This window comes from Ochlerotatus camptorhynchus, unplaced genomic scaffold, assembly GCF_037179485.1.
Source record: "Ochlerotatus camptorhynchus isolate MF236.1 unplaced genomic scaffold, CSIRO-AGI_Acam_v1.1 ptg000574l, whole genome shotgun sequence".
In the NCBI taxonomy this organism is placed as follows: Eukaryota; Metazoa; Arthropoda; class Insecta; order Diptera; family Culicidae; genus Ochlerotatus; species Ochlerotatus camptorhynchus.
In genome coordinates this window covers 53,223-78,279 of record NW_027041055.1, presented here as the reverse complement: position 1 = coordinate 78,279, position 25,057 = coordinate 53,223, and the positions used below count along the sequence as shown (strand labels likewise).

Genomic DNA, 25,057 nt, shown 5'->3' with positions numbered 1-25,057 from the left:
ATTTTCAATAGGTCACTATTGAAAATTACACAAATGTCCAACTGTTGCAATTGTGATCAAAATTAGCATCGATTGCCTTCAAAAAGCGCTTTCTCTAACACACTCGCCGAATATTGATATCAAGGACGTAATCCTACGTCAAATCTACGGGCGTGTCTTGAATACAACCTCTTACTTTTTTTTTTTCTAGCAACGCATAATATTCAATAAATCAAACCAGTTCAGTGGCCTCACTGACGACCCTCAAATATAAATTCAAGATTTATTATAAAGCTTCAGTCATTTGATATCTGGACGCAAAAAAAAAAACGTATGTATCTCGGAACCATCTTAATCTACGAGGAGAGGAGATAATACAGGGGGTGAAAATGAACCACTTTTCTGTCCGTTTGAAGTGCGTGAGATAGAGATAGAGATAGAGATAGAGATAGAGATAGAGATAAAAGAGTAAGAGGCCAGTTGTCTCTTCTTCCTCTTAGATCGCAATTAAATAAAAATGTTAGTTACTCAAAATGAAGGTCATTTATTGCACTTGAAAGGAAAAAAAGCGAACAAAATTATTCCGATTTGTTTTTTTTTTTTTCTTTATTTCGACAGTGAGCATGCATAAGGGCCTATACGCGATGATCGATTCTCTTCATCGATTTTCTCTTTGCATTGCTACAGCTAAGCGAAACAATTTTGTAGAATTTATTCAATGTAGAGTTGTAACAGGTTGCATTGGCTATCAAAAGCAACAGCAAACGCACCGACAAACGTTAAATCTAGCGAGTTATTAACAAAAGAGAAAATCGATGAAGAGAATCGATCATCGCGTATACGCCCTTATGAATGCTCACTGTCGATTTGTTTTCCATGTTGGGCACCAATGCTAACGACGCCATGGAGGCAGCTACCACACTTGAACCCTACCTATCGACCCATCAACTCATGAACCGGGGACCAACGGCTTTACTTCCCTTCCGAAGGAAGACGTGATCAGAGATGTTATGCCTCAGAACATCCCGGCGGTGCCGACTGGGATTAAACCCAGGCCTGCTGGGGTGAGAGGTAATCACGCCTACCACCAGGGTTGCTTCCACTCACTTGCTATAAAAAAATGTTTTTCGGAATTATTCAATCATTGGAAGTAATAGTGATATGTTGTACTTGTAAGCTTCAAGAAAAGTTTGTAATGTATGTGTTTGACACATACAACCTGTCAATTTCGCTTTCAGAGCGTTGCAATAAGCGATTTTAATGTTTAGTGAGCGTTCACTCAGAGTGAGCGGTTTGACTTCCATCATGTATAACTTCTTTTAAACAAAATGAATCCTGACGAGCTTTTCAGCACTGAAAGAGGAAACGTTTCAAAACAAACTGCTCTCAAAACATTCCTGATTCGACCGCTAGGAGCACTGCACTATTTAAAATAGCACTGTTGATTAAATGCCTCAAGCTTTAGTCTTACAGACCATGATTTAGGGTACGGCCAGAGTAGACGCGACACGCGAAGCGACTCATGCAAGAAATAATAATAAATAATAAGATTCTTTTGAATTGGTCGTGTCACATCGAGAATCGCGTCTACCCTGGTCGTACCCTTAGACCTGAAGAATGCTACACCAGTTGAGGAATATTTTGACGTAAAACTCGCTTTGTATGAAGCCGATAAATCTCATGAATTCCCACAAGAAATCACTGGAATGTTGGATTTGGCTGAACGAAAGTGATATCCCAACTAACATTTTCAGCTTTATAAGCCAACTTTTGCATCGTTGTGTTGTAAAGTAACTGAAAAAAAGCTGCAGATACAGATACAAGCAGAAGCTAGCAAAATAGTTTTGAAGAGCGTTTACTCAACTTTTTCACAACCATTATTCAATTTGTCAGTCGCACTGAATAAAAACAGTCAAAAACACTAATGTCTCTTTTATACACATACTAATCAACTTTCAACTTATTACTGCAAAACATTATTAATCATTTGATGACTTCTACACAACCAACCACTCTTGCTGAATAACATAAACATCAAAAGTGCTTTTTCAACAACTAAACATCCTGTACTCAGCTAATAAACTGTGTTAGTGCTACTTCGGAAGCATTTTCACAGTCAACTAGGTTTATTTTTAGACATGTTACTCTGCTTTTACTCTGCTCCTTTACAAAGCTGAAGTAATTAGTCGAGAAAAGTGATTCATGTGCACTATTATAAAGCCTCTATTCAGCGATTTTGTTGTAGAAGGGCATGTTGATTTGTTTACAACAGTTCAAAGTGTTGGCGTAGCACAGTTGGTAGCGTCAAGGTTTGCCAATGCGGTCGTCTCGAGTTCGATTCCAGGTTCCGGTGCAGGGTAAATAATTTGGTGATGACTTGTGTGTGTAACTAATTTCGATTTATTTGATTCACAGCAAAATAAACTCAAAAAATTCCTCCATAAAAAAAGCGTAAACAGTATTTAACCCGGCTTAAAGAGAAAGCTGTGCTGTGGTTATTGGATAACCGGGAAAAGGTTGAATAAGCGCCTTTCAAGTTGCCACACAACAAACAGCAGGATAACAGCTGTATAGAAGCGTTAATGGATAATGCAATAAGAGCTTGTCCCAACCGTCCCAACAACCATAATTAGCTGACTATGTTCTCCAGATTTGCTTGTATAGAGGTTGAGTAAATGAGTTAAAGCTGTATACATGAAATGAGTAAAGCGTTTACATTGTGAGAATTGTTAGTTGGGTAATGGACTTTTTAAAATTATTGAATTACGAATTACAGGTTATTTTGTGCGTACCACTTTACTTATAGTCAGCCTTTATGCTCCAGTTATTTACGAAAGATAATCCATAAATGTCTTAGGACCTAATGCAATATTCAACTTGATATACAGTGTATCTAAAAATGGCTCGTACAGCTATTCTTAAATTTCAGAAACACGGCTCTAAAAGCACAAGTTAAAAAAAATGAATAAGAATTTTTGGCAGCTGACTCAGCATTCATTTATCAATTATTAGCTCAGTATTGGGCATATTTTGTTAAGTTTTCAAAAATTTAGAGCAATTTTAGAAAAACACCTTTTTCTTGTAATTTAACAAATTTTTAGTCATAATAAAGATCATTCATATGCCACTAATCTGACTACAATTCGTCCACTAGGTAGAAAGTTGAAAATCGAGCGTTTTACTAAAATAAATCTAACTTCATACAGGATCTTCCAATAAATACCAAAACTATAGCAATAAATCAATAAACATATGTTGAACCACCAGCCATGATTTATAAACCATGTTACAAAAAAATGTCGATCAATTTTGAGATACACGGTAGGTTCCTATTTCGCTAAGTCGAATAAAAAACAACTATCAGCTGATTGGCAGCTCTCCCGCGAATGCACTCACACAAAGACACTCTCTACAATGCGAGAGAGAATGGATGCGTGCTTTCATAGTTTAATCCTCTCTTGGTGCTTACCGAAGCGAGGATGTGGATTTAATCCAGATTTTCCAAAATATTATCAAAGTATTATCCTGGATATAGCTTACCGCTATAAGAGAGCTTGTTTTATGTCATTCCTATGTAACAGCTAGTGCAGTTGTAGCATGGCTGCTATATTAAATCTATTGTTATTGGTGTCATTCTTATTTATAGGTGAAATCCAGTTTTGGTAAGCAGATAGATGATCGAAGGGTGGGCAGTGGCGCCGATAAGCGTGATTGCCTCTCATTCCAAAGGGCCTCGAAGCCGCCGGGATCTTCTGAGGCATAACATCACTGATCAGGGAAGTAAAGCCGTTCGTCCTCGGTGAATGAGTTGATGGATCTATCGGAAAACAAATCAAGGAAAAAAATGAAGGGTGCGTAGCTGACCGACCATCGGCCAACTCTCTCCACCCACCAGCCATACACCTACCATTACAGCTGTTTGATTAATCTCATTATTTTCGATGCAAAAATTATCAACGAACCAAATTTGGACCGTATAGCCATGTTGGTACAGCTACCCCATGGTTTTCCCAGATTGTTAATACAGCTAATACATATAATTATATATGAACATCATTCCGAGTAGACGAGAATATCAAAACAATAGCACTATTAGAATATGGGAACAGAACATGAAAGCTATTAGCAATTTGGATTTTTTGATTGATATAAGAGGTAGCATATCAAAAATAATATTAGAAAAAATCTATGGGACCAAAGCTGAACGGTCAGTTGTTGCCATATCTAAAGAATAGCAAAAATCATGGCAAACAAATATCACAATTGGCAATTGGATGTGGAGTCGTCTCGCTGGAACTCGATTGCCGTCGGTGATTAATCATCAATCGGCACTCGATTGTGGAAAAGAGACCGACATTAAATAAAGGAAAGCAGAAGAAGAAGTACAACAAAATTTTCAGAGTATTTTAAAGCTCATCGTCCACCAACGCACATAACATTTGGGTGGGCTCATAGCTCTTCAAAAGCATAAGCTGAGATTGAGGCATTTTCCGACAATTGAGTTTAGTTTCTCAACTAACAAGCCCCTTTTGCTCCTACCAACATTTCCAATAAATATTATCGCCAGCCAACTGGCGATAATTTCCAAAAATACACTCTAGACCAGGTTTTCCTTTCTCTCTCTACTCCATCCGTAATTTTCTCTTAAAGTCAACGCCACATCCTTAAGATTACGAAGAATTAAATACTACACCCACACTCCGCAGTAAGTCGCTCTTTCTCTGAGTTAAAGAACGGTCTGAAGACCCCCTCCCCCCCCCCCCCACCGGTCTTCCATTTCTGCTTGTCTTTGATGCCCAACCACGATAATACCACAAAGTTTCCCTCTCATGAAACAAAACTAATCCGCTATTAATTGAATCTGTTCCATTTGCAGGCATTGCTCGGTGTGTGTGTGTGATGCTTAACTACCTTCTGCCAAAAAGTAGCCGGGCCGGATTTTCGTGTCGGGGAGGTTCCATTCCCTTCCTCCTGGATGGTCGGTCAGAGGGTAAGCCATACCAAGCAGGGATTTCGTTGATGGCAGAGCAAACATTAAAGACCAAAGGCGTAATTCCTCAGTTTCGCTCACATTGTGCTGTGCAAGCTGATCTGAAGCCAGTTGTTTCCGTTTTCTTTTCACGTAATTAATTCCCAGATTAAGTTGGTGGCGGTCGAGGAGGTAAAGTGATTTCAAGAAAAACATGTCTTAAATAATGAAAGAACACTTTTAGCCAACGCTCCTCGTTCAGCTCCAGGAACCACCACTACAGGTTCCAGCCAACACCAGTCGATGGCTGAGGAACATGGGGATGGTGGGTGATTTAAGGTAAGGTTCTGCCGTCCTGCAGAAAGTGATAACGAGCAAAATGAAATGTAAATTGGACCAATTAAAAGGAATTTAAAATTTTAAAATGCAAACAACCAACAGCGAGAGAAACTCTAAAATTAGTCGTTGCTATTTATTATTTAGTTTCAACTGCGTGAAACAGAGAGGAAACCGGGATCGGCGGAAATTCTCAGTCGGTGTTCGTGTTTCGTGTGCAATATTTGAATTGCCAGTGACCACGGGAATAGTCACTGATATTGTGCACAGCACTGTGCGCTAATTGGATATAATCGAGTTTTCTTGTTTAGTTGGGGAAAGTGTATCTTGATAACATTTCGATTACAGGAATTAGGTTACTACATACATGGTCTCAATTTATGAAATGCTATATATGTGCTTGGAGATAACCCGAGATCTTGATATCTTCAGTTCGCGAGGTTCCAGAAAACGAGACGCAAGAAAAGTGGTAGCAAACACTTGTTGAAATTCAATGTGTTTTTTTTTAAATGCATAAAGGGCTAAGACGGTTCACAAAAAGTCAATTTTACATGAGTCAGAATTTTTACCTGGTTTATTGAATTGCAGAAAAAATGGGTATAAATTCAAATGACTAAGGAATCATTTGAATCGCTAAATTTTATTCTCAATTATTAAATGAAGTTAACAGGTCTGCACAAGATTTTAATCTTTTACCCAACAGCTCCGCAATTCAAAAACCCAGTAAAACCTTACTGACTGGTAAAGTTTGTTAGTACTATAACATCCGTTGCACCTTCTTTCTTCCTCGGAATCATAATTTTAAGGATTATATTTAGCTCCTTCCATATTCGAAAACGATATATCAAGAAGACTGGCAACTCGCGTTGGATAAGTTCGCGACATTTTACGAAGTTTACCAAGGGAAAAGTTCGCAAGTCTTGGTGAGATCACGCGAGCTTTCCCATCACTGCTGGCAACTCTCCCGTTTTGTCATACGACCGCTATAAGATAGGCACAATTGCGTTATCTGCCTCTCAGAGGCAAATGTTTCGAACGAATTGGATAGTAAAGATCAACGAACCATCTAGCTTCAGTTGCTCTGTTAGTTCCTAGTTGACAAGCGTAAAGTGGGCACCACACGAGCAAACATATTGTAACCGTTCTGTTACAAAGGTCCAATACAGTATTTAAAATATGTACCATGTGATCGAGCATTCAAGTATATTTGCATAGCACTTGTGGTGAAACCCAGAGGGCAGACGATACGGTCATGCTTAATGGCCGACTGTTGAATAAGGCATGCATGGCCGCGGCAAAATGGTGACACGGAGTCACGGGTAATGAGCTGAAGGGTTCTGCGATGCTTAAAGAACGGCCATCGTTCACTTTATCTCAAGCGAGCGTGTAGACCAGTAGTGTTGGTGGAGTATATTTTAATAGAATACTAAGTGCGAGTAGTGAACCAAGGTGAAGTGTAAACCACCAATTCAGCTGATTCAGTTAAAGTCCAAGCCTTCCTCGAAATTGTTCAAAGAACGGCACTAATGGATGTTACCTCCACGCTAGGACCTTTTTCAACCAATCAAATTACTTTCTGGTTGGCGAATCAAAGACCGCCATTGCACGCTACGGTCTAGGTGACAGGCTTTCCGTTGGTCAACGGAGGGAATTCATTGCCCAGAAACGTCTTTGCTGGAACTGCTTCAAGTCATCCCATGTCGCTCGGAACTGCGACTCAAGGTTTTCCTGTCGCCTCTGTCACGAAAGACATCACACGCTGCTCCACCAACCTCAAGCATCACCATTCCCACAGAAAGGCAGTAGCACTCCAGTCGTTGAGCAACCAGCTTCCTCCTCCACGGTAAGGTCCGTGGAATCAAGTGTATCAGCGCATCCAGCCACCGAAGTGAGTATGCCAGCTCATGTTCGCTCGTCAAGCACAGCTTTCCTTTGCACGGTTGTTCTGACAGTCCTCGATGAATATGGAAACGAGTATGCCGCTCGAGCACTCATCGATTCCGGATCCCAATCCAACTTAATATCCAAGAAGCTGGCTCGTCGTCTGAATCTGAAAACAGAACGAACCAATATCCTCATCAGTGGTGTTGGGGAGTCGATGACCACGGTGTCACAGCTAGTCTATGCAACTATCCGCTCACGAGACGAGTATTACACTAGTGAATTGGAGTTCCTAGTCGTTGGAGTAGTAGTTGGAGTCGTGGCGGATGTGGAGAAAATGTACCGGCAGATTGGAGTTGTACGCATCGACCGATCGCTCATCCGAATTCTCTTCAGAAAAAAACCAACAGATCCAATCTCCACGTTCGAGCTTCAGACCGTTACATATGGTACATCCTCTGCACCATTCCTCGCCACTCGAACCCTAGTCCAACTCGCCAACGATGAAGGTGAGAATTTCCCGATGGCGAAGAAGGCCGTTTTAGAAGACTTTTACGTCGACGACCTCATCAGCGGTGCCGAAACCCCAGAAGAAGCCATCGAACTTCGTCGCCAGCTCAGTGAAATGCTACATTCCGCCGGTTTTCCATTGAGGAAATGGGCCTCCAATAGCTCAGCCGTCCTGACCGAAATTCCTTCGGACGAACTAGCAATCCAACCGTTCTACGAGTTCTCCGATGAACAGTCGGTGACCACCCTCGGGCTGATCTGGGAACCGAAGTCCGATACACTGCGATTCCGAATCCAGCTTCCAATTCCTGCTACCGTGCTCACCAGACGAAACGTCCTTTCGTATATCGCGCAGATCTACGACCCACTGGGCCTCGCCGGTCCGGTTATCTCCATCGCCAAGCAGTTCATGCAACGCCTGTGGGCGTTGACGACCAACGACGGGAAGACTTACGCTTGGGATGATCCACTTCCACCAAGACTCCAAACCGAATGGAAAACGTTCCATGATCAGCTGAATCTCTTGAGTAACGTACGAATTCCCCGATTTGTCTCGGTGGCCGGTGCAACCAACATCCAACTACACTTCTTTTCGGATGCTTCCGAGAAGGCTTACGGTGCATGTGTATACATGCGCTCCGAAGATAAACATCAGAACATTTATGTCCATTTGCTGGCAGCAAAGTCAAGAGTCACGCCTTTGAAGACTCGCCATTCCATTGCGCGCTTGGAACTCTGCGCGGCGGTTTTGTCTACGGAACTCTTCCAAAAGGTAATTGCTTCCCTAAAATCAGACTGTCCTGTATTCTTTTGGGTAGATTCCACGACGGTGCTGCAGTGGTTAAAGTCATCACCGGCCTGCTGGAAGGTATTCGTGGGCAATCGAGTCTCAAAAATCCAACAAGCTACGGTGGGAAATCCATGGAATCACGTCGCTGGGTCCGACAATCCGGCCGATGACATCTCGCGTGGCCTTACTCCGGCTGATCTTCTCCACTGCGAACGCTGGTGGACCGGACCAACATGGTTGAAGCTTCCGTCGGACCTGTGGCCAAACCAATCCATCGGAGGCGATAATACTTCAACAACCGTCGCTGAAGAACGCAAGATTTCTCTAGTAGCCAGCGCAGCACAATCCAACGAGTTCTCTGAATTCTTATTTGGTCGCTTCTCGGCATACTCCAAGCTACGCCGAATCGTCGTTTATGTTTCCCGCTACCTGCGTGCACTGCACGCATCAGCCGCAAGCAACCATCCAAATGGTGCTTGTGCAGTCTCATCGAAGTCTCTGGTACAAACCGCCGCATTCCTCACAACGTCGGAACTACGGGAGGCCGAAATCGCCATATGTCGCCTGGCTCAGCGCGATACGTTCTTTGGAGAAGTGGCAGCTCTACGAAACGGTATACTAGTTGATAAATCTTCGTCGATGAATTGGCTCAACCCGATCATTAGCATAAACGACGTCATTCGGGTCGGTGGACGACTCGAAAACTCCAAGGCTGCTGAAGATACCAAACACCCAATCATCATTTCCGGCAAGCACCCGCTGGCCACGCTACTGGTCAACCACTACCATCGATTGCTACTGCATGCCGGACCCCAGCTGATGATGTGCACCATTCGTCAAAAATTCTGGATTCTCGGAGGTCGGAATCTCCTTCGTCAGGTGTACCACCAATGTCACACCTGCTTCCGACGAAAGCCAACTCTCGTGCAACAATCAACAGCCGATTTACCAACCTCACGAGTAACTCCATCCCGTCCATTCTCTGTATCGGGAGTGGACTACTGCGGTCCAATTTACCTCAAAGGAGCACACCGCAAGGCTGGACCAGTGAAGGCATACATCGCTATTTTTGTATGCTTCTCCACCCGAGCGGTCCACATAGAACTTGCTCACGATCTTTCGACGGCAGCATTCCTTGCTGCACTCCGAAGATTTGTTGCTCGTCGCGGTATGGTCTCAGAGTTGCATTCTGATAACGCGACCAACTACAAGGGAGCTGCAAACGAGCTCAACCAAGTGTACCGAATGCTCAAGACAAACGAACAGGACCGCAAGCTTATCTTCAACTGGTGCACCAACAGCAACATCGAGTGGAAGTTCATACCACCCCGCGCGCCCCACTTTGGTGGACTATGGGAGGCGGCGGTAAAATCGACGAAAAATCATCTACTGAAAGAATTAGGCACAACAACAGCCACCCAGGACGAAATAATAACTCTACTCGCTCAGGTAGAAATGTGCCTGAATTCCAGGCCAATTACCCAGATGTCACCCGATCCAGCCGATTTGGAAGCACTCACTCCAGGTCACTTCTTGGTCGGCTCCAATCTTCAAGCGATTCCCGAGTGCGACGTCAAACCAACACCGGACAACAGGCTGTCACGATGGCAGTTAGTGCAAAAACGAGTCCAGCAGATTTGGAGAAGGTGGTACCCCGAATATCTCCAACAACTTCAAGCCCGCCAAAGGCTGTCGATTGCCCGTTAACATCGAAGTTGGTCGTTTAGTCATCATAAAAGACGATAACCTCCCTCCGGCACAGTGGCCACTGGGCCGCATCACGAAACTCCATCCTGGGCAGGACGGAATAGTACGAGTCGTCACACTCCGGACGGCGACCACCGACAGTGTTACCCGGCCAGTCGCCAAAATCGCTCTTCTTCCGATGCCATCCGACGACACCGAGATCGATAAAGGTAAAAACTGATGTATCAAACTAATCAATCTAGTTTCTTTTCCGGTTACGATAATCGTCTGTATTCTACGCACACCAACCTTCAAGATACCAGGATGTCCAATACCCTCTGCAAAGGGCACACGGTGCATCTACGCCAGCAGAATGATTTAGAATTAGGTTCGTTAAAATGGGCTATTTTAAGGTGGCCGGAATGTTAGGTACTGATCTTAACCTAAACTTATCTAATAGCTTGAAAGTAGAATTTGTTCCTAGAAGTAAATTGAATTTCTTGCATCTAATTTAACCTAGAGACATTATTTGCTGTCTACCTTACAAACAACGAAACAGATCTAATTTCTTATATACTAGTACCTACGAACTACGAACAAATCACACAATGCAAACATGCAAATACACCGATCGCGATTATACTACTCGATCCCGATCTTTTTCCTTTCAAACACATACATACATGCAGAGCATTAAACAAAAACGTAGAGTTAGTTGCCATCAGAAGTTCGGGAAATATAGACGTTCCAACGAGAAACGCTATTTTTTCAAAGTGATCCGAAAGATTTTCTCTTGGTTGACCGAGGTCGGTGTCCGCCGTGTGGTTTTTGCTAAGTGCCGTTTTAGCAAGACACTTTGTCACTTCGGTTGTGTGGTCGAAGAAGGTTTTTCTACTAAGTCCCAAATTAACGGGGGACTTAGCCGTTGATGGTGAGAACTTGACGATATGTGCGTCGGCCGATCTTTAGTGAAAAAGAGGGCGAGCAACGATCAAGTTCTGGGTTAGGAAAACCCCATCGCCGCGTGTGTGGGAAGCGAACGCCTTCGTTTCAATTCCATCGTGACGTTTTTGTTTCAACGTGCCGCAGATACGCTTTTGGGCCCAGAGGCCACCAGTGCCGTCAAGAAAGCCTGCGTATGTCCGGAAATTAGTGCGTGCGCGTACAGTTACCTTGACCTAAACGTAAAGGACATCGTTCTCGGGCTGAAGGCCCTAAACGCCAAGGAGAACTTCCCTTCCCGGTTCGACAGAGGACGGCCTTTCCGTTGTTGACCGGCTTCGTCATAAGGAAGCGCCTGTGCATCGTAACCATCTCCACAAACCGCTATACCCGCCCCGGTAAAACCAACCGGCCATCGTACTACAGCCGACGTTTGGTCAGCCTTGCTTCATCCGCCATTGTCGGAATTGTACTGTAATTTCATCGAGCGGTGGTACCGCCATCTTGCTAACAAGATCGGCCTTTAATCGTCCGCCATCGACAGAATCATTCCGGAACCGCAGCGAGCGCTCGTTGAACTGCAGTCACGACAGTCGCCATCGTCGTCAAGGTTATGTTCCAGAAAATCGATCACAACACCACACAATCCACACTATCGCTAATTAAACAAAATACAGTGTTTAAGTTGATCCGCGCTGTGTTTCAGTTCATTGGAAAGCATGAGTGCCTTTTCGTCCGCGTAGCCTCTCCAGTTTACCCAGTAGTGCGCCGACTCTGAGACACAGTTCAAGGAGTCTCGTTCTGCTGAGTTGTTGTCGGGTAGAACATTAGTTTCAATATTGTAAAAATATTATCAATAATATTGACGACGAAAATATTAATGCCAATATACATTTACTCTCATTTTACTCATCTGTTTTACTACAGTAGTAGACAGTGATGCAAAATATCATGACACTCATTCGACACTCGTCGACGCATCAACCAACTATCGCTGACAGAAAGTTTTGTCACGCAGTGAGAGGTAGAGCCATGACAAACAACAAGCAAAACGTAACACTCACTGCTGATGATATAAACCACAACGAAAATAGTGAAGACTTCTGCAATACGGTGATGAGAAAAAGCGAAACGACAGAAGAAAATGAAAACAATGCCTTCGCATTCCAAGTTCGTCTCGGCACGCGCTACTGTGTGAGTTACAAGCAAAGCTGGCAAAATTAAATGGAAGCTGTTAGGCTCACCCACCAACACACTCACCTAAGCAAGCAAAGCAGCAACTGCTTCAAAACGAGCACAGATGAGTGTCATGATTGTCGGGAATGACCAGATCGGTGATGGATCACCACCAAAGACGACATTCGCCAGATGATTTTTACTTCTTTCGTCAACTTGATGGACAGTCAGGAGAGTGCTACGACTAGCACATTGATAGGAATGTACTAAGCGTTACTACCATCAGCTGTTTGTCGATCGTGATTGTGATAGGTCGCAAATCTGGTAGTAGATGGGGTCTGACTCTGGATATTGCTTGTCAGGTAAGTTGTCATTCTGAATAGTCCAACGCGTACAACATCGCAGCAAACATATTGTTGAAAATATTGATGGATAAATTGACAAATCTTCTGTCGTGTGGGGTGCACTTAAGAGCGGAGCCTTCGTCGAGAAAGGGATACGAAACAAACAGGTAGGTATTGGAACACCGAACTTGATGGAGACTGATGAGTGTTGCAACCAAGGTTGCAAAGAATCATTTCAGCTAAAATAATGTTTTTCGGAATAATAAAACCAAAAGATGGTATGATGGCATGTTTTACTTGTAACTTACAAGAAGAGGTTACAAAGTATGCGTTGGAAACATAAAACCTGTAAATTTTGCTTTCTATGAGTCACAATCAGCGATTTGCTGATCGCTGAGTGAGTGAGTGAGTGAGTGAGTGAGTTTGTAAAAAATCGCTGATTGTGACTCTCATGAAGTGAAATAAACAGGTTTAATATGTCAAACACATTCTTTGCAACCTCTTCTTGTATCCTACCAATTCAAAATTTGATCATGGCATGTAATTATTTCATAATTTAGAAAAACATTGTTTTAGCTGAAATGAGTCTTTGCAACCTTGGTTGCAACTATTAGCCGTGCTCATGGGGGGGAACATGAGCAGGATTGAACACCTGCGGTTTCTACTCCGTTATTTCCAGATCAGCTCACACAGAGACCCATCATATGACGCTTGGGACTAACATACATACTCAATGTATAAAAACTTGTGATCTCACACTTTGTAATAGGCAATACCACCGCCAGATACATTGGAATGCAAGTCAGTAAAGGAATGGGCAAGAATGTGTTGACGTGATACTCGCTTGATCGGATGCCGAGAAATCCTCTTCACATCCACGAGAAATCACTGAGATGTTGGATAAAAGGGTCGGTTTTGCATCAACAGTACGCTAAACACGACACACGAATCATGGATGTGAAAAGGACTGAGATTAAACTCATGATGTTCGGCTCAGTATGCAAAAACGGTCACTCTAAGGCCACCGAGCCCCTCATATCACATCACACCAGTATATGATGAGTAACACAAATCTATCACCGACGACGATGACGACGCAATTGCAATTGCCTCAAAAATACGATGAGTATACAATCTGAGCATGACTAGCGAGTATGATCACTAATGACCGACTCCGGTGAACTAGTACTTTCAAGATCATTAGGCGTCGGTAAAGTCATTCTGGTCATCTACGAGGGGATTATTTTTTTCCTTTGTTCGGGACCTAAAACCACTGCGACGAGTAATTTGAGCTATTGTAGTTTATCCCGTGTCCTTAGTTTAGTGCATGTCGTATTACTCCATTACTATTGAGAAATGATGAAGTATTCGATTTTGTTTTACAGTTGACATTCTTGCATTTATCGCTACGATCCGACTCTAATTGAAAGGACCTTTAGCGGGACCCGCTATTTATACCCTTCGGAGTGTTGAAACTAGCAATGGGCGATATTGTGAAATGTATCGTTACTTGAGTATCGAGATATCGAATTGGAATGTATGCTCATATGCTATGTATATGCTCAAAATTGGGTGAAAAGTATCGATATTATCGATATTACCGTATCGATACAGGTTTTGGAGGAATTTCGTTTTTCTAAATAATACGGCAGGAGATAAAAAGTAAAGAAATCTGTAATTATATAACAGAAAATGGAACATTCTAGTAGCGTTGAGTCTGAATTGGTTTTCACATGTTCTGCCAGTCCTGGAGAACAGTCTTTTAGACGGTACAGATGTTACCATCCTTGATATTTAGTCTATTGCAATCAAGAAGAGGTGTGGGTATTCGCTTTTAATGATACTCCAAGCTTCAAGAGGATCAGATGATCTAGGAATGACTTTCTGTTGCAAATAGTTGCGAAGCTCTCCTGATATTCCGCACGATTGGTAAGGTTTCATCGATGCCGTTTTTTTCCACGACCTAGTTTCGTTAGCTACCAAACGATCGTGAATGTCCCACAGGCTTTGTTTGCTGCCTTGAATCTAGCTCGGTTGATCATCGTTGGTAGTGTCTTCATTTATCAACGTGTGTTCCTGCTCTACCCTCTCTGCTGCTTCAAATTTATTGTTTATTGTATTACATTTTATTTGCGCCACCATCGGTAACAATAACGCTAACTAAAATGAAATACACGGTACTTAAAAGCTTTACTTAAACCTCATTTTCGATATTCCATTCCGTACATTTAGCTTCGAATTGCATTACCAAGTGATCTTTAGTATGAGAACCCTCTAAGGGGCGTGTGACAAGAGCGATGGATTTCATAGCTTTTCAGTGGTCGTCGATTGTTCCGGTATCAACAAACAGCTACTATATAAATATTCTAACTGCTGGCCTTTTACAACAAGTTTTAAAATTTTCTCTAATGTGTGCAACATGTTGATGGGACGAAACTCTTCGGCTTTAATCGTCCCAGCAACTTTTTGTATAGGAACAACTAAAGATTATTTCCAAATATGCGGCACGTGCCCAGATTGCAATGATTGATTAATAAGCTCCCGCAGAGTGTGTCGAATGACATGAAAGCAATCTTGAATAACTCTAGCATTAAAATTATCTACTCCAGCCGTTTTTCCTAATGAAAAGCAAATATTTTTAAGTTCATCTAATGTAATTGGGTGAAAACCATCATATCTACAGTTACTAATAATCGGCTGTTTTATTTCGTCCGGTTCATTGACCAGTTCAATTGATTGATTGATCAGTGAAATGCTCTCCACGAAATAGTCATTAAACTTAGAAGCAATTACTGGTTCTGACTGTTCTAATATGCCATCAAAAGTTATGGTCCGCGATTTACAATTGCTAGGCTTCTTCAAAGATTTCAATATTTTCCATAACTCTTTGCTGTTATTTTGATGCTGATCAATTTTCCTCTGAATATATTCACATTGAGTTTTCTTTATCGATTGTGAATATTTATTACGCACGACCGTGTAAGGGTCTAGGTGTGGGAGCTACCTCCCAAGCCTTGGAGCATTGGTATTTAGTACGGAAAACAAGATCGATGGAAAAAAAATCAAGGAAAAAAAGTTTTTGAATGTAAAACCACAATTTAAGTCCACATCCATAATTTTTCTTCATTTCATCTTTCATTTCACCTTTTGATCCAAAGCATCGGTCCAGTGGTATAAAAAAGAAAAAAATACCGTATAGCCATAACTCCCTATCGTATATATTATTATTCCTCTTTATATGCTTTCCCCAAAAATACTAAAATCATCACACTCCGAATTATGTTTCAAAATGAGCAAAATCTAAACTTTGTACACGCAACAACCGAAAAATACCAGATGAACACCTCCCGGGCCTCTGTACCGATCGATTCTCTCATTCGTCAACAACCCCGGAGAAAATACATTTCCTGATGTGTTCCAAGTGTTCGACTGTACATAAGATCCTCCTCGTCGGTGGTGTCAGATACTCGCATACGTACGTTAAACTCTTTCTTGATAATGTTGTGGCCCTGAAAAGGGCCATTTTTCCAACGCGCTCGGCGTAGTTGCCCTTGCGGAGCAGACGGTGAATACGACCGACTGAGAACTACAGCAGCTGGGCATTCCATGACGGCGGCCCAGTATACCGGAGCAGTGGCACCAACGCACTTGGCGTAGTTGCCCTTTCGCCCCCAAGCTCTGCTGCCGCTGCTCTGCTGCCGCTGTTCTGCTGCCGCTGCTCTGCTGCCGCTGCTCTGCTGCCGCTGCTCTGCTGCCGCTGCTCTGCTGCCGCTGCTCTGCTGCCGCTGCTCTGCTGCCGCTGCTCTGCTGCCGCTGCTCTGCTGCCGCTGCTCTGCTGCCGCTGCTCTGCTGCCGCTGCTCTGCTGCCGCTGCTCTGCTGCCGCTGCTCTGCTGCCGCTGCTCTGCTGCCGCTGCTCTGCTGCCGCTGCTCTGCTGCCGCTGCTCTGCTGCCGCTGCTCTGCTGCCGCTGCTCTGCTGCCGCTGCTCTGCTGCCGCTGCTCTGCTGCCGCTGCTCTGCTGCCGCTGCTCTGCTGCCGCTGCTCTGCTGCCGCTGCTCTGCTGCCGCTGCTCTGCTGCCGCTGCTCTGCTGCCGCTGCTCTGCTGCCGCTGCTCTGCTGCCGCTGCTCTGCTGCCGCTGCTCTGCTGCCGCTGCTCTGCTGCCGCTGCTCTGCTGCCGCTGCTCTGCTGCCGCTGCTCTGCTGCCGCTGCTCTGCTGCCGCTGCTCTGCTGCCGCTGCTCTGCTGCCGCTGCTCTGCTGCCGCTGCTCTGCTGCCGCTGCTCTGCTGCCGCTGCTCTGCTGCCGCTGCTCTGCTGCCGCTGCTCTGCTGCCGCTGCTCTGCTGCCGCTGCTCTGCTGCCGCTGCTCTGCTGCCGCTGCTCTGCTGCCGCTGCTCTGCTGCCGCTGCTCTGCTGCCGCTGCTCTGCTGCCGCTGCTCTGCTGCCGCTGCTCTGCTGCCGCTGCTCTGCTGCCGCTGCTCTGCTGCCGCTGCTCTGCTGCCGCTGCTCTGCTGCCGCTGCTCTGCTGCCGCTGCTCTGCTGCCGCTGCTCTGCTGCCGCTGCTCTGCTGCCGTTGCTCTGCTTCCGCTGCTCTGGTACTGCTGCTCTGCTGCTCTGCTGCTGGGTCGACGATCGGATAGACAATGATGAAACGGGCGTTTGCCATTTAAATGATCTTTATTTCTTGTGATTGTGTGGTTTACATGTAAGAATTTTTTTTAAGTGACACAGATGCGTCTTTTCAACTTTAGTACATTTGAGATTTTAATTATTATTTACAGTTCCTAGTCCTATCAGGCCTATTTTAAAGTATGACCACCTTGGTGGGATTGGTTTGATTTGAATTGGAAAAAGGAGACTACTTATAATTACTATTTACAACTACAACTAACCTTCAACTACTATGTACACCTAACCTACTATATACAAATTGCTTATCAAAGCATGTTCTGATAAAATACATTTTTGTGTAAATTTAGTGCTAATTTCGTTAATTTTGGAATCTATTTTGGCAATGCCTGCCTCTTCGTGTAAATTTGTTACTCTAGTGTCGGAAGGACGATCAAGAACCATCCTCAGCACTCTATTCTGAGCAACCTGAATTTTGTTCCTGTGAGTCTTTGCACATGATTCCCACACCGGAGCTGCGTAGAGGATCGCAGGTGCTATGATTTGTATGTAGACAGCCAGTTTGTTCACGCTTGAGAGGCGGGTTCTGCGGCAAATCAGCGGATACAGACACCTAACCAAGACAGAACACTTGACTACTGTTTTCTCTTCATGCGAACGGAAGAGGAGCTTTTCATCGAACAACATCCCGAGATAGGTTACTTCGGCAGACCACTCAACCCTTGTGTCATCCGGTTTTAGTTTGGGCGATTGCCGATGGAGGAACATGATCGCTTGTGTTTTGGAGGCATTGATTTTGATTTTCCACGTGGTGGCATAATCAGCAAAGGCGTTAAGGCATCGTTGAAGTTTGTTCGTTATTTCGTGAGGCATCCTTCCTTTGACGGCTATTGCGGTATGATCTGTGAACAGAAAAAACACGCAACCGTCTCCGAGGGGAGGAATGTCGGAAGTGTAAATGCTGTAAAGCAAGGGGCCCAGCAGACTGCCTTGCGGGACTCCTGCTGGGATGGAAACGTATCGGAAAGACAACCATTCAACGATACCTTAAACGACCTTTGCTGAAGGTAGTTACGGGTGATTTTAACCAGATGTAATGGGAAGTTGAAGTTAGAAAGCTTGTACACAAGTCCGTCATGCCAAACATTGTCAAACGCCTTTTCAACGTCTAACAAGGCCATGGCTGTGGACTTGGATACAGCTTTGTTACTTCGGATGTTATTCATCACCCGTACTAGCTGGTGATTGGTAGAGTGCCCCTTTCTGAATCCAAACTGTTCCGGAAGGAGAATGTTATTTTCCTCCACAAACTTGAGCAAACGATTGAGAATAAGTTTCGAACAATTTGCTCAGCGCTGAAAGGAGGCTGATTGGTCTGTAGCTTGAAGACAATGTTGGATCCTTACCGGGTTTGCGGATTGGTATGATTTTTGCTACTTTCCAGATGCTTGGAAAGTAGTGAAGTTCCAAACATCTGTTGAAGATAGCGGTTATAAGAGACTGCACTTTCATGCTGAGTCTCTTCAAGATCAAGTTGAATATTCCGTCAAACCCGGGAGCCTTCATGTTCTTGGTGCATTTCAGCGCTGAGCAAATCTGTTGTACTGTAATCATATCCGCCGGAGGCACGACACAAGGGGAGGCATCTAGGTTTTGAACGCATTGCGCAACCTGATCTTCGAGCGGACTTTGGATATTCGAGCCAAGCAAATGCGATGAAGCGACATGCTCGCCGATCGCATTTGCTTTCTCCTGTGGGGTGATTAAAAGCCGATCGTCATCATTATCGACTTTCAGAGGTGGAATGGGTTTGGGATGAGTTTTCAGGACCTTGTCTACCTTCCAGAATGGTCTGGAGCGGTCGTCCAGATTCTGGACAACACGCCCGAAACTTTCATTTCGGAGTGAGTCCATTCTGGAAGCAATCTGTCTGTTCAGATCAGCCATTTCACGTTTCCTCGCTAGATCTCCAGTCCTCTGAAACTGGCGTCTACGAACATTTCTCAGACGAATCAAAAGTTGGGTGTGGGAATCAATGGCAATAAACTTACCCCTCACAGGAACTCGTCGGACGCACGCCTCGTCAGCCACGGTTATGGTTTGGTGGAGTCCCTCCAACGCTCGGTCGATATCCTCCACGGTGTCAAGCGGCGGGTTGTCGATGATGTACCTGTCTACCACGCGTTCAAACTGGGCCCAGTTTACGCGATGGTAGTCCTTGCGCAGGCTTGAAGTAGGAGCCACGTTGCAGCCCAGTTCAGCCACCGTGGTCGGAGCTGAGTTCGTTCAAGGCTACCGGCTTGGACAAGCCGATATATGTCAGGAACAGGTCTAGCGTCGATGGGTTGCCCGCCGGTGAGATGAATGTTGGTTCATCCGAAAACCAAACGGAGTACAGCTCATGCTGTGAGTGGTCGAACAGGAGACGACCGTTTTGGTTCTGCTGGTAGTTCCGCCAGGCCTCATGGCGAGCATTCAGATCTCCTCCAACTACGAAGCGGGAACCGGTACGGGTGATGGTGGACAGGTCCTTCTTAAATTTAGCCGCTAGTCCACTGCTGGCGGCACACTGTCGAGGGCAGTAGACGGCGATGAACTTGACGTATCCAGTCGACGACTCCACCTCCACACCAAGGGCCTCGATGATAGAGGTGCGGATATGGGACAGAGTGTGGTATTTTATTCCTTTCTTGACGACGACCGCAACACCACCCCCCCTGGAGCTGCTGCGATCAAGCCGGATAATGTTGTGGTCAGGCAACCAGAAGCTGTCGCCGGACTTTAGATGGGTCTCGGTTAGAAGGCCCACGTCGATGCTGTGCTTGCGGAGGAAGTCGGCAAGCTCAATCTCTTTTGCTCTTACAGAGCAAGCGTTCCAGGTAGCGATGGTTAGTGGTTTAGACTCCATACTGGATGATGAACTTACCGAGCACTTGGATCTGTTCGGGCTTATTGCGGCACTTACGAAGAGCACCGGACATGTTGACGAAAATTTCCATCAGTTCATCCGCTGAGAACAGATCGGGGTTGTTGTTTTGCCCTGTTGGTTGTCTCCAGAATCCAGGGGGGGATGGAGAGCTTTGGCCAGCAGAATCACCGGAAGCTTCTTGAGGGGGGGCGGGTTGCACCCGCGAATTCGCTTGCCATTGCTGGGGAGCACGAAGAGGCGGAAAATCCTCCGTCATGAATGCTGGGGTTTTGTCCTTCTTGCGTCCTGGTTGATTGTTGCTTGACGCCTGCTTTCGGATGCGTTTGAAGTCCTCGCGTTTGGAGCACTGTCTGTCAGAACCTTGATGTGCACCACCACAGTTAGCGCATTTTATCACCACGGCTCCATCCGCAGGGCAGTTGGAAGTGGCGTGTTCTTGAGCGCAGTTGCTGCAGCGTGGCTTGATGTTGCAGTTGCGGGTACCGTGTCCAAAATTAAGGCACCTCTGACACTGCGTTACGTCACGATGACCGCCACGGTATGGCTCCCACCGTACGATGATGGAGTAGATCGATCATATGGCTTGTAGCGCATTGAGCGTCACCGTCCGGAACGGTGTTGGACGCTTATATAGTAGAACAGAAAATATCAGAGGTGTCAGATACTCGCATCTGATGTCTCGGTTGGAGAAAGTATAAGAATATTAAAAAATCAATCGATTTTCACCATCTTTACACAATGGTTTACTTTTAACCATTTTTCAATAGTTTACAGAATGAAATCAATAGTTTTGAAACATTAATTGCTAGAAATATTTCCAATCGATTGATGCCATTATCTCGTAAATCTATTGAGAGACGGTTGAGTTATTATCGTTCAAAATCTTTTAATTTTTCGTAACGCATCCAAAATGACTGTTTTCAATTTTGTACCCCCGTATGTTGCCGAAAGACGTTATCCAACGTCAAAAAATTCTCAAAAATTTCGTTATCGAGTTTTTTTTTATTTATTCAAAGAGGGGATGTTTTTCAGAGTCTTAAACTATGTTAATCATCGATCGAGCTTCCACTTGCTGCAATTAAGGCCTCCACACGCTTCCGGAATGCTCGGCAGGTTCTAATAATGTAGTCTGGATCCATTTCTCTCCAGGTACGGGTCAATGTTTGTCTGAGGCTTGCTGTACTCGGTTGGCGTTTAGAACAGGCCTTGGCCTTCATGACGCGCCATATTGAGTAATCGAGCGGATTAAGATCGGGGCTGGATGGCAGCCACATATCCTTCGCCCAGAACGGAAGATGGTCCTGCAACTACTTCTGAGTGCGGTTCGAGGTGTGACACGGAGCCCCATCTTATTGAAATACCCGTACCTGAACCGTACTGTTCTTTGATCCACGAAAGAACATACTTACTTAAAATCCCGATGTAGACCTCCGTGTTGACCTTGTCGCCTGCTGGAATGAACACCGGGAGCATTTTTTGCCATCGGAAACCACCAATCCAAACACCATAACGCTAGCAGGATGCTTGGTCAGATACACGTTCTTGTGCTCGTCGGCCACGTCTTTTACCGGAAGAGAACTAATATACCGGTCGGTTCTGGAATTTGATACGGAAACGACGGTAAACATGCTCTCGTCGATGAACAGGATTATCGCATTTTTTCGCTTAAGGAAGTTCAAGATTTTCTTGCATCGTTCGACTCGTAGCTCCCGGATGCGGTTGGTAATCATGTGAGTTTTTTCCGTGCCCTCGACTTCGCCCCGCAATCTTCCTTTACGATCTTCTGTGCCGTAAAGTCACTGATCCCGTGTTCCTTTGAAATTTTCCTTATTGAACGTACTGGATTCACCCGAATCTTCCTTTTGATAGCAGCGATAACCTTCGGAACCAGAGCTGACCTCGGACGACCTGTGGCCACCTTCACGGATAGTTGTCTTTTCTTTTCTCGGTCTAAAGCCCTTTTGACGGTCCACCGGGACACTCCCACGGCGATTGAAATGTCTTTTTGCGACATTTGCACGTGGGACAAATCACGAATACGCTGCCACTTCGTCATGGTGCAACTGTCAAACTAAGTATGTATATCATTTTCTTTTATACACAGCCTACTACCATATGAGCTATAGGTTACGTGCATGCAAAGAAAACCAAGGCAAGCACAGGTGAAACAGGAACCTTATTTGTACGATGGTGCAAACATTATCACGCATACGGTATAGCCGGTGTTTTATAAAATATTCCAATGCAATATTGTTGTTATTGCAATGAAAATTTCAATTCCAAGATGGCAGATTACATTCACAATGGATGATTCAAGATGGCAGTAGATTTTCAAAATTGTGGATTCAAGATGGTGGGCCGTTGATCAAATGTTCGATCGAGTTGAAAGAAATGTTATTGCAATTGTAATGCAAATTTCAATTTAAGAATGATGGCTGATTTAAAAAAACGGTGGATTCATTATTTTCAAAATGGTACATTCAAGATGGCGGGTCTTTGATACAAAAGTCAATGCAATTTTGTTGTATACCTGGGTATACAAATTACATGAACGCGCACGGGATATTAAACTAATAAAATGCGATCACCGATCCACAACAACATAGCCGAAAAACTCCAATCACTCGAGAACAAAACGTATGCGTATTTCGACGAACCGATAGGAAAACCCTATTATAAGGAGCTTCACTCAAGTTAAACAGGGACTACTATCTGTTTTTTTATGAGGATTTATAATACTTTCAAACAATGTTCTTCCGGCAAATGCCCTGTTGTCGTCGTCGTTGGGTCTGATTTCTTCTTATACGAGGGTGGAGTATTTATTTCCCATCCACTTTCTTCAATTTGTTGTAATTTATGAAACCCTGAACCGGCCGAACGGCATCCCCGGAAAGCCCAAATGGATCATTTGCATGTGTGCTTCCTTTCAGGATGCTACAACAAAGAAATGCTAGGGAAACTTTCGTTCGATAAGTCTACTTACGATAACCATTCGTTGTATCTATGGGTCTTTTGGAATACACACGTACGGCAGGTTCTTCCACGGGTGTCGTAACCATCATCATTTTTCATCTTGTTATTATTGCATTTGGTTCGATGGGGCAGAGCGAGCAGGACAATGCGGAAAGGACATTTTCCATCGTTCCTTCTGGTATCGTCGTGTACACAGCAGTTCATGTAATGCGCTGGATGAATGCTCTGTATAGTCTTGCTAGGGAAATGCTAGCTTTCCGCAGCTGATCAGCTTTTCAAAGGAACTTTTCCATGGCCACAATCGAAAAAAAAATAATCATAAAAGGTAATGAAAAATAGCGATATGATGCTCTTATGTCGACGTCTTTATCTTTTTTTTTATGATACTTGAGGTATGCGGATACGAGATGTATGGATATTGGATATGTCTCCTACCGTTACTGCTTGATTTAATATTATGCACAAGGTGAAAAGTTGTTACCAAGAATTTATTGTATATGTGGTTCCAAGCATGTTGAGTTTTAGATTTCAATTTTTGCACGCATTGAAAACTACTCACTTTGTCCTGGCGACTTTTATTCAAATATTTTTGTGTTGTCAGCTCTGAAATCGTTTATCAGAAATGCTATTCATCCCAAATCAGACTCACCAAATCCCGCGGTAATGGTGCCATAACGATAATAATCTTCCTCTGGCTCGCTCTGGCGAATCCACCGAATGAAAAGCAACTCATTTTCCACCCCATACAACCGACAAACCGAGTGGCAAACGAGTCCTGCGCTGGTGCTGCGCCGTTGCGAGAGAGAAACTATTCTTGCCACTTCTCCGAAAGCTGTTCCGTTTTACGACGACAGCTTTCGCTACATTAGTGCTGATTTAGGCTGCGATTTCGGCTAAGTTACCACCGGAGAAAGCGGTGCTAAGCCCTCTTCTCCAAGGGGCAACTTTCAACTGGCGGAAAGTTTCGGCTTCTACTGGTGGTTGAACCCAAATGCACAATTTCCATTCCGTTCTGAATAATAACAATTATGGAAAATTTTACTGTTATTGCAATACTTTTGCTGGGGTTTGAAAAAGGTGATGACAATGTAATTTTCCCACCGAGAAGACAAACATTGGGAACTCATAATGGCACAGAAAAAAAAGAAGCTCCTTTCAATGGGTGGAGAAAATAGAAATCGTATTTATCCCGAAAAGGAAAAAAAATGAAAAGAAAGTGCAGCGTGTCACAAGATGTCAGCCAAAGTGCCACGGAAAAGTCAACCAAATCTGATTCAAAACCAACAACGAGTAAATGGATTTAAAAAGAAAAGGCGAAAAACTGGAAAAGCCAAAGCTCGTCCACCTCTTCGTGTAACTTTTTTTTTCGTTCCCGTTCAGGGCAGCTGTCAGTCGAAAGACGATAGAGTACAGCTTGCCTGTCACCCCAGCGTAGCACTAAGCCACACAAGAATGAAGTCTAGCAGCAACAGAAGAAGAAAATGGCGATATGTTGAGGTCAGTTAAGACAATGTCGTTTTTTCACTCCATTTCCCAACAAATATCAAAATGCAATCTAGATAAAATGATTTCTTTGCTTCTGTACGGTCTAGCTGTTGGCTTAAACGATTCCAACTCGCCCTGGCAAACCGATTGTCTTACTTGTCTTCCGAGCCCGGCAGGGGACAGCTGGTTTTTCCTTTCGCTCTACTGTCGTTCGTCAGTAAATGTTCTGCAAGATTCTGGGATGCTATCGTCGGATGCGGAATCCAGTGGAGACAGGCAGGCGAGGACAGAATGTGGTGTTTCTGTGTGGGAAAAGATAAATTGATAGCTCAAATGAACATAAATTCAGTGTCGACTGAATGGACTGTCTTCATCATTTTGGTGATACAGAAGCAAGAGGAGTTGATGCGATATGGGAAAGGAAATACAATT

General features: G+C 44.3%; 1 protein-coding gene across 1 annotated transcript; it reads left to right on the top strand.

Annotated features, from left to right (window-relative positions):
- Positions 1-7,178: 7,178 nt before the first annotated feature.
- LOC135713638 (uncharacterized) lies at positions 7,179-10,172 on the top strand. Its single transcript, XM_065236780.1, has one exon. It carries the CDS (start codon positions 7,179-7,181, stop codon positions 10,170-10,172), a length of 2,994 nt encoding a protein of 997 aa, XP_065092852.1.
- Positions 10,173-25,057: the final 14,885 nt, after the last annotated feature.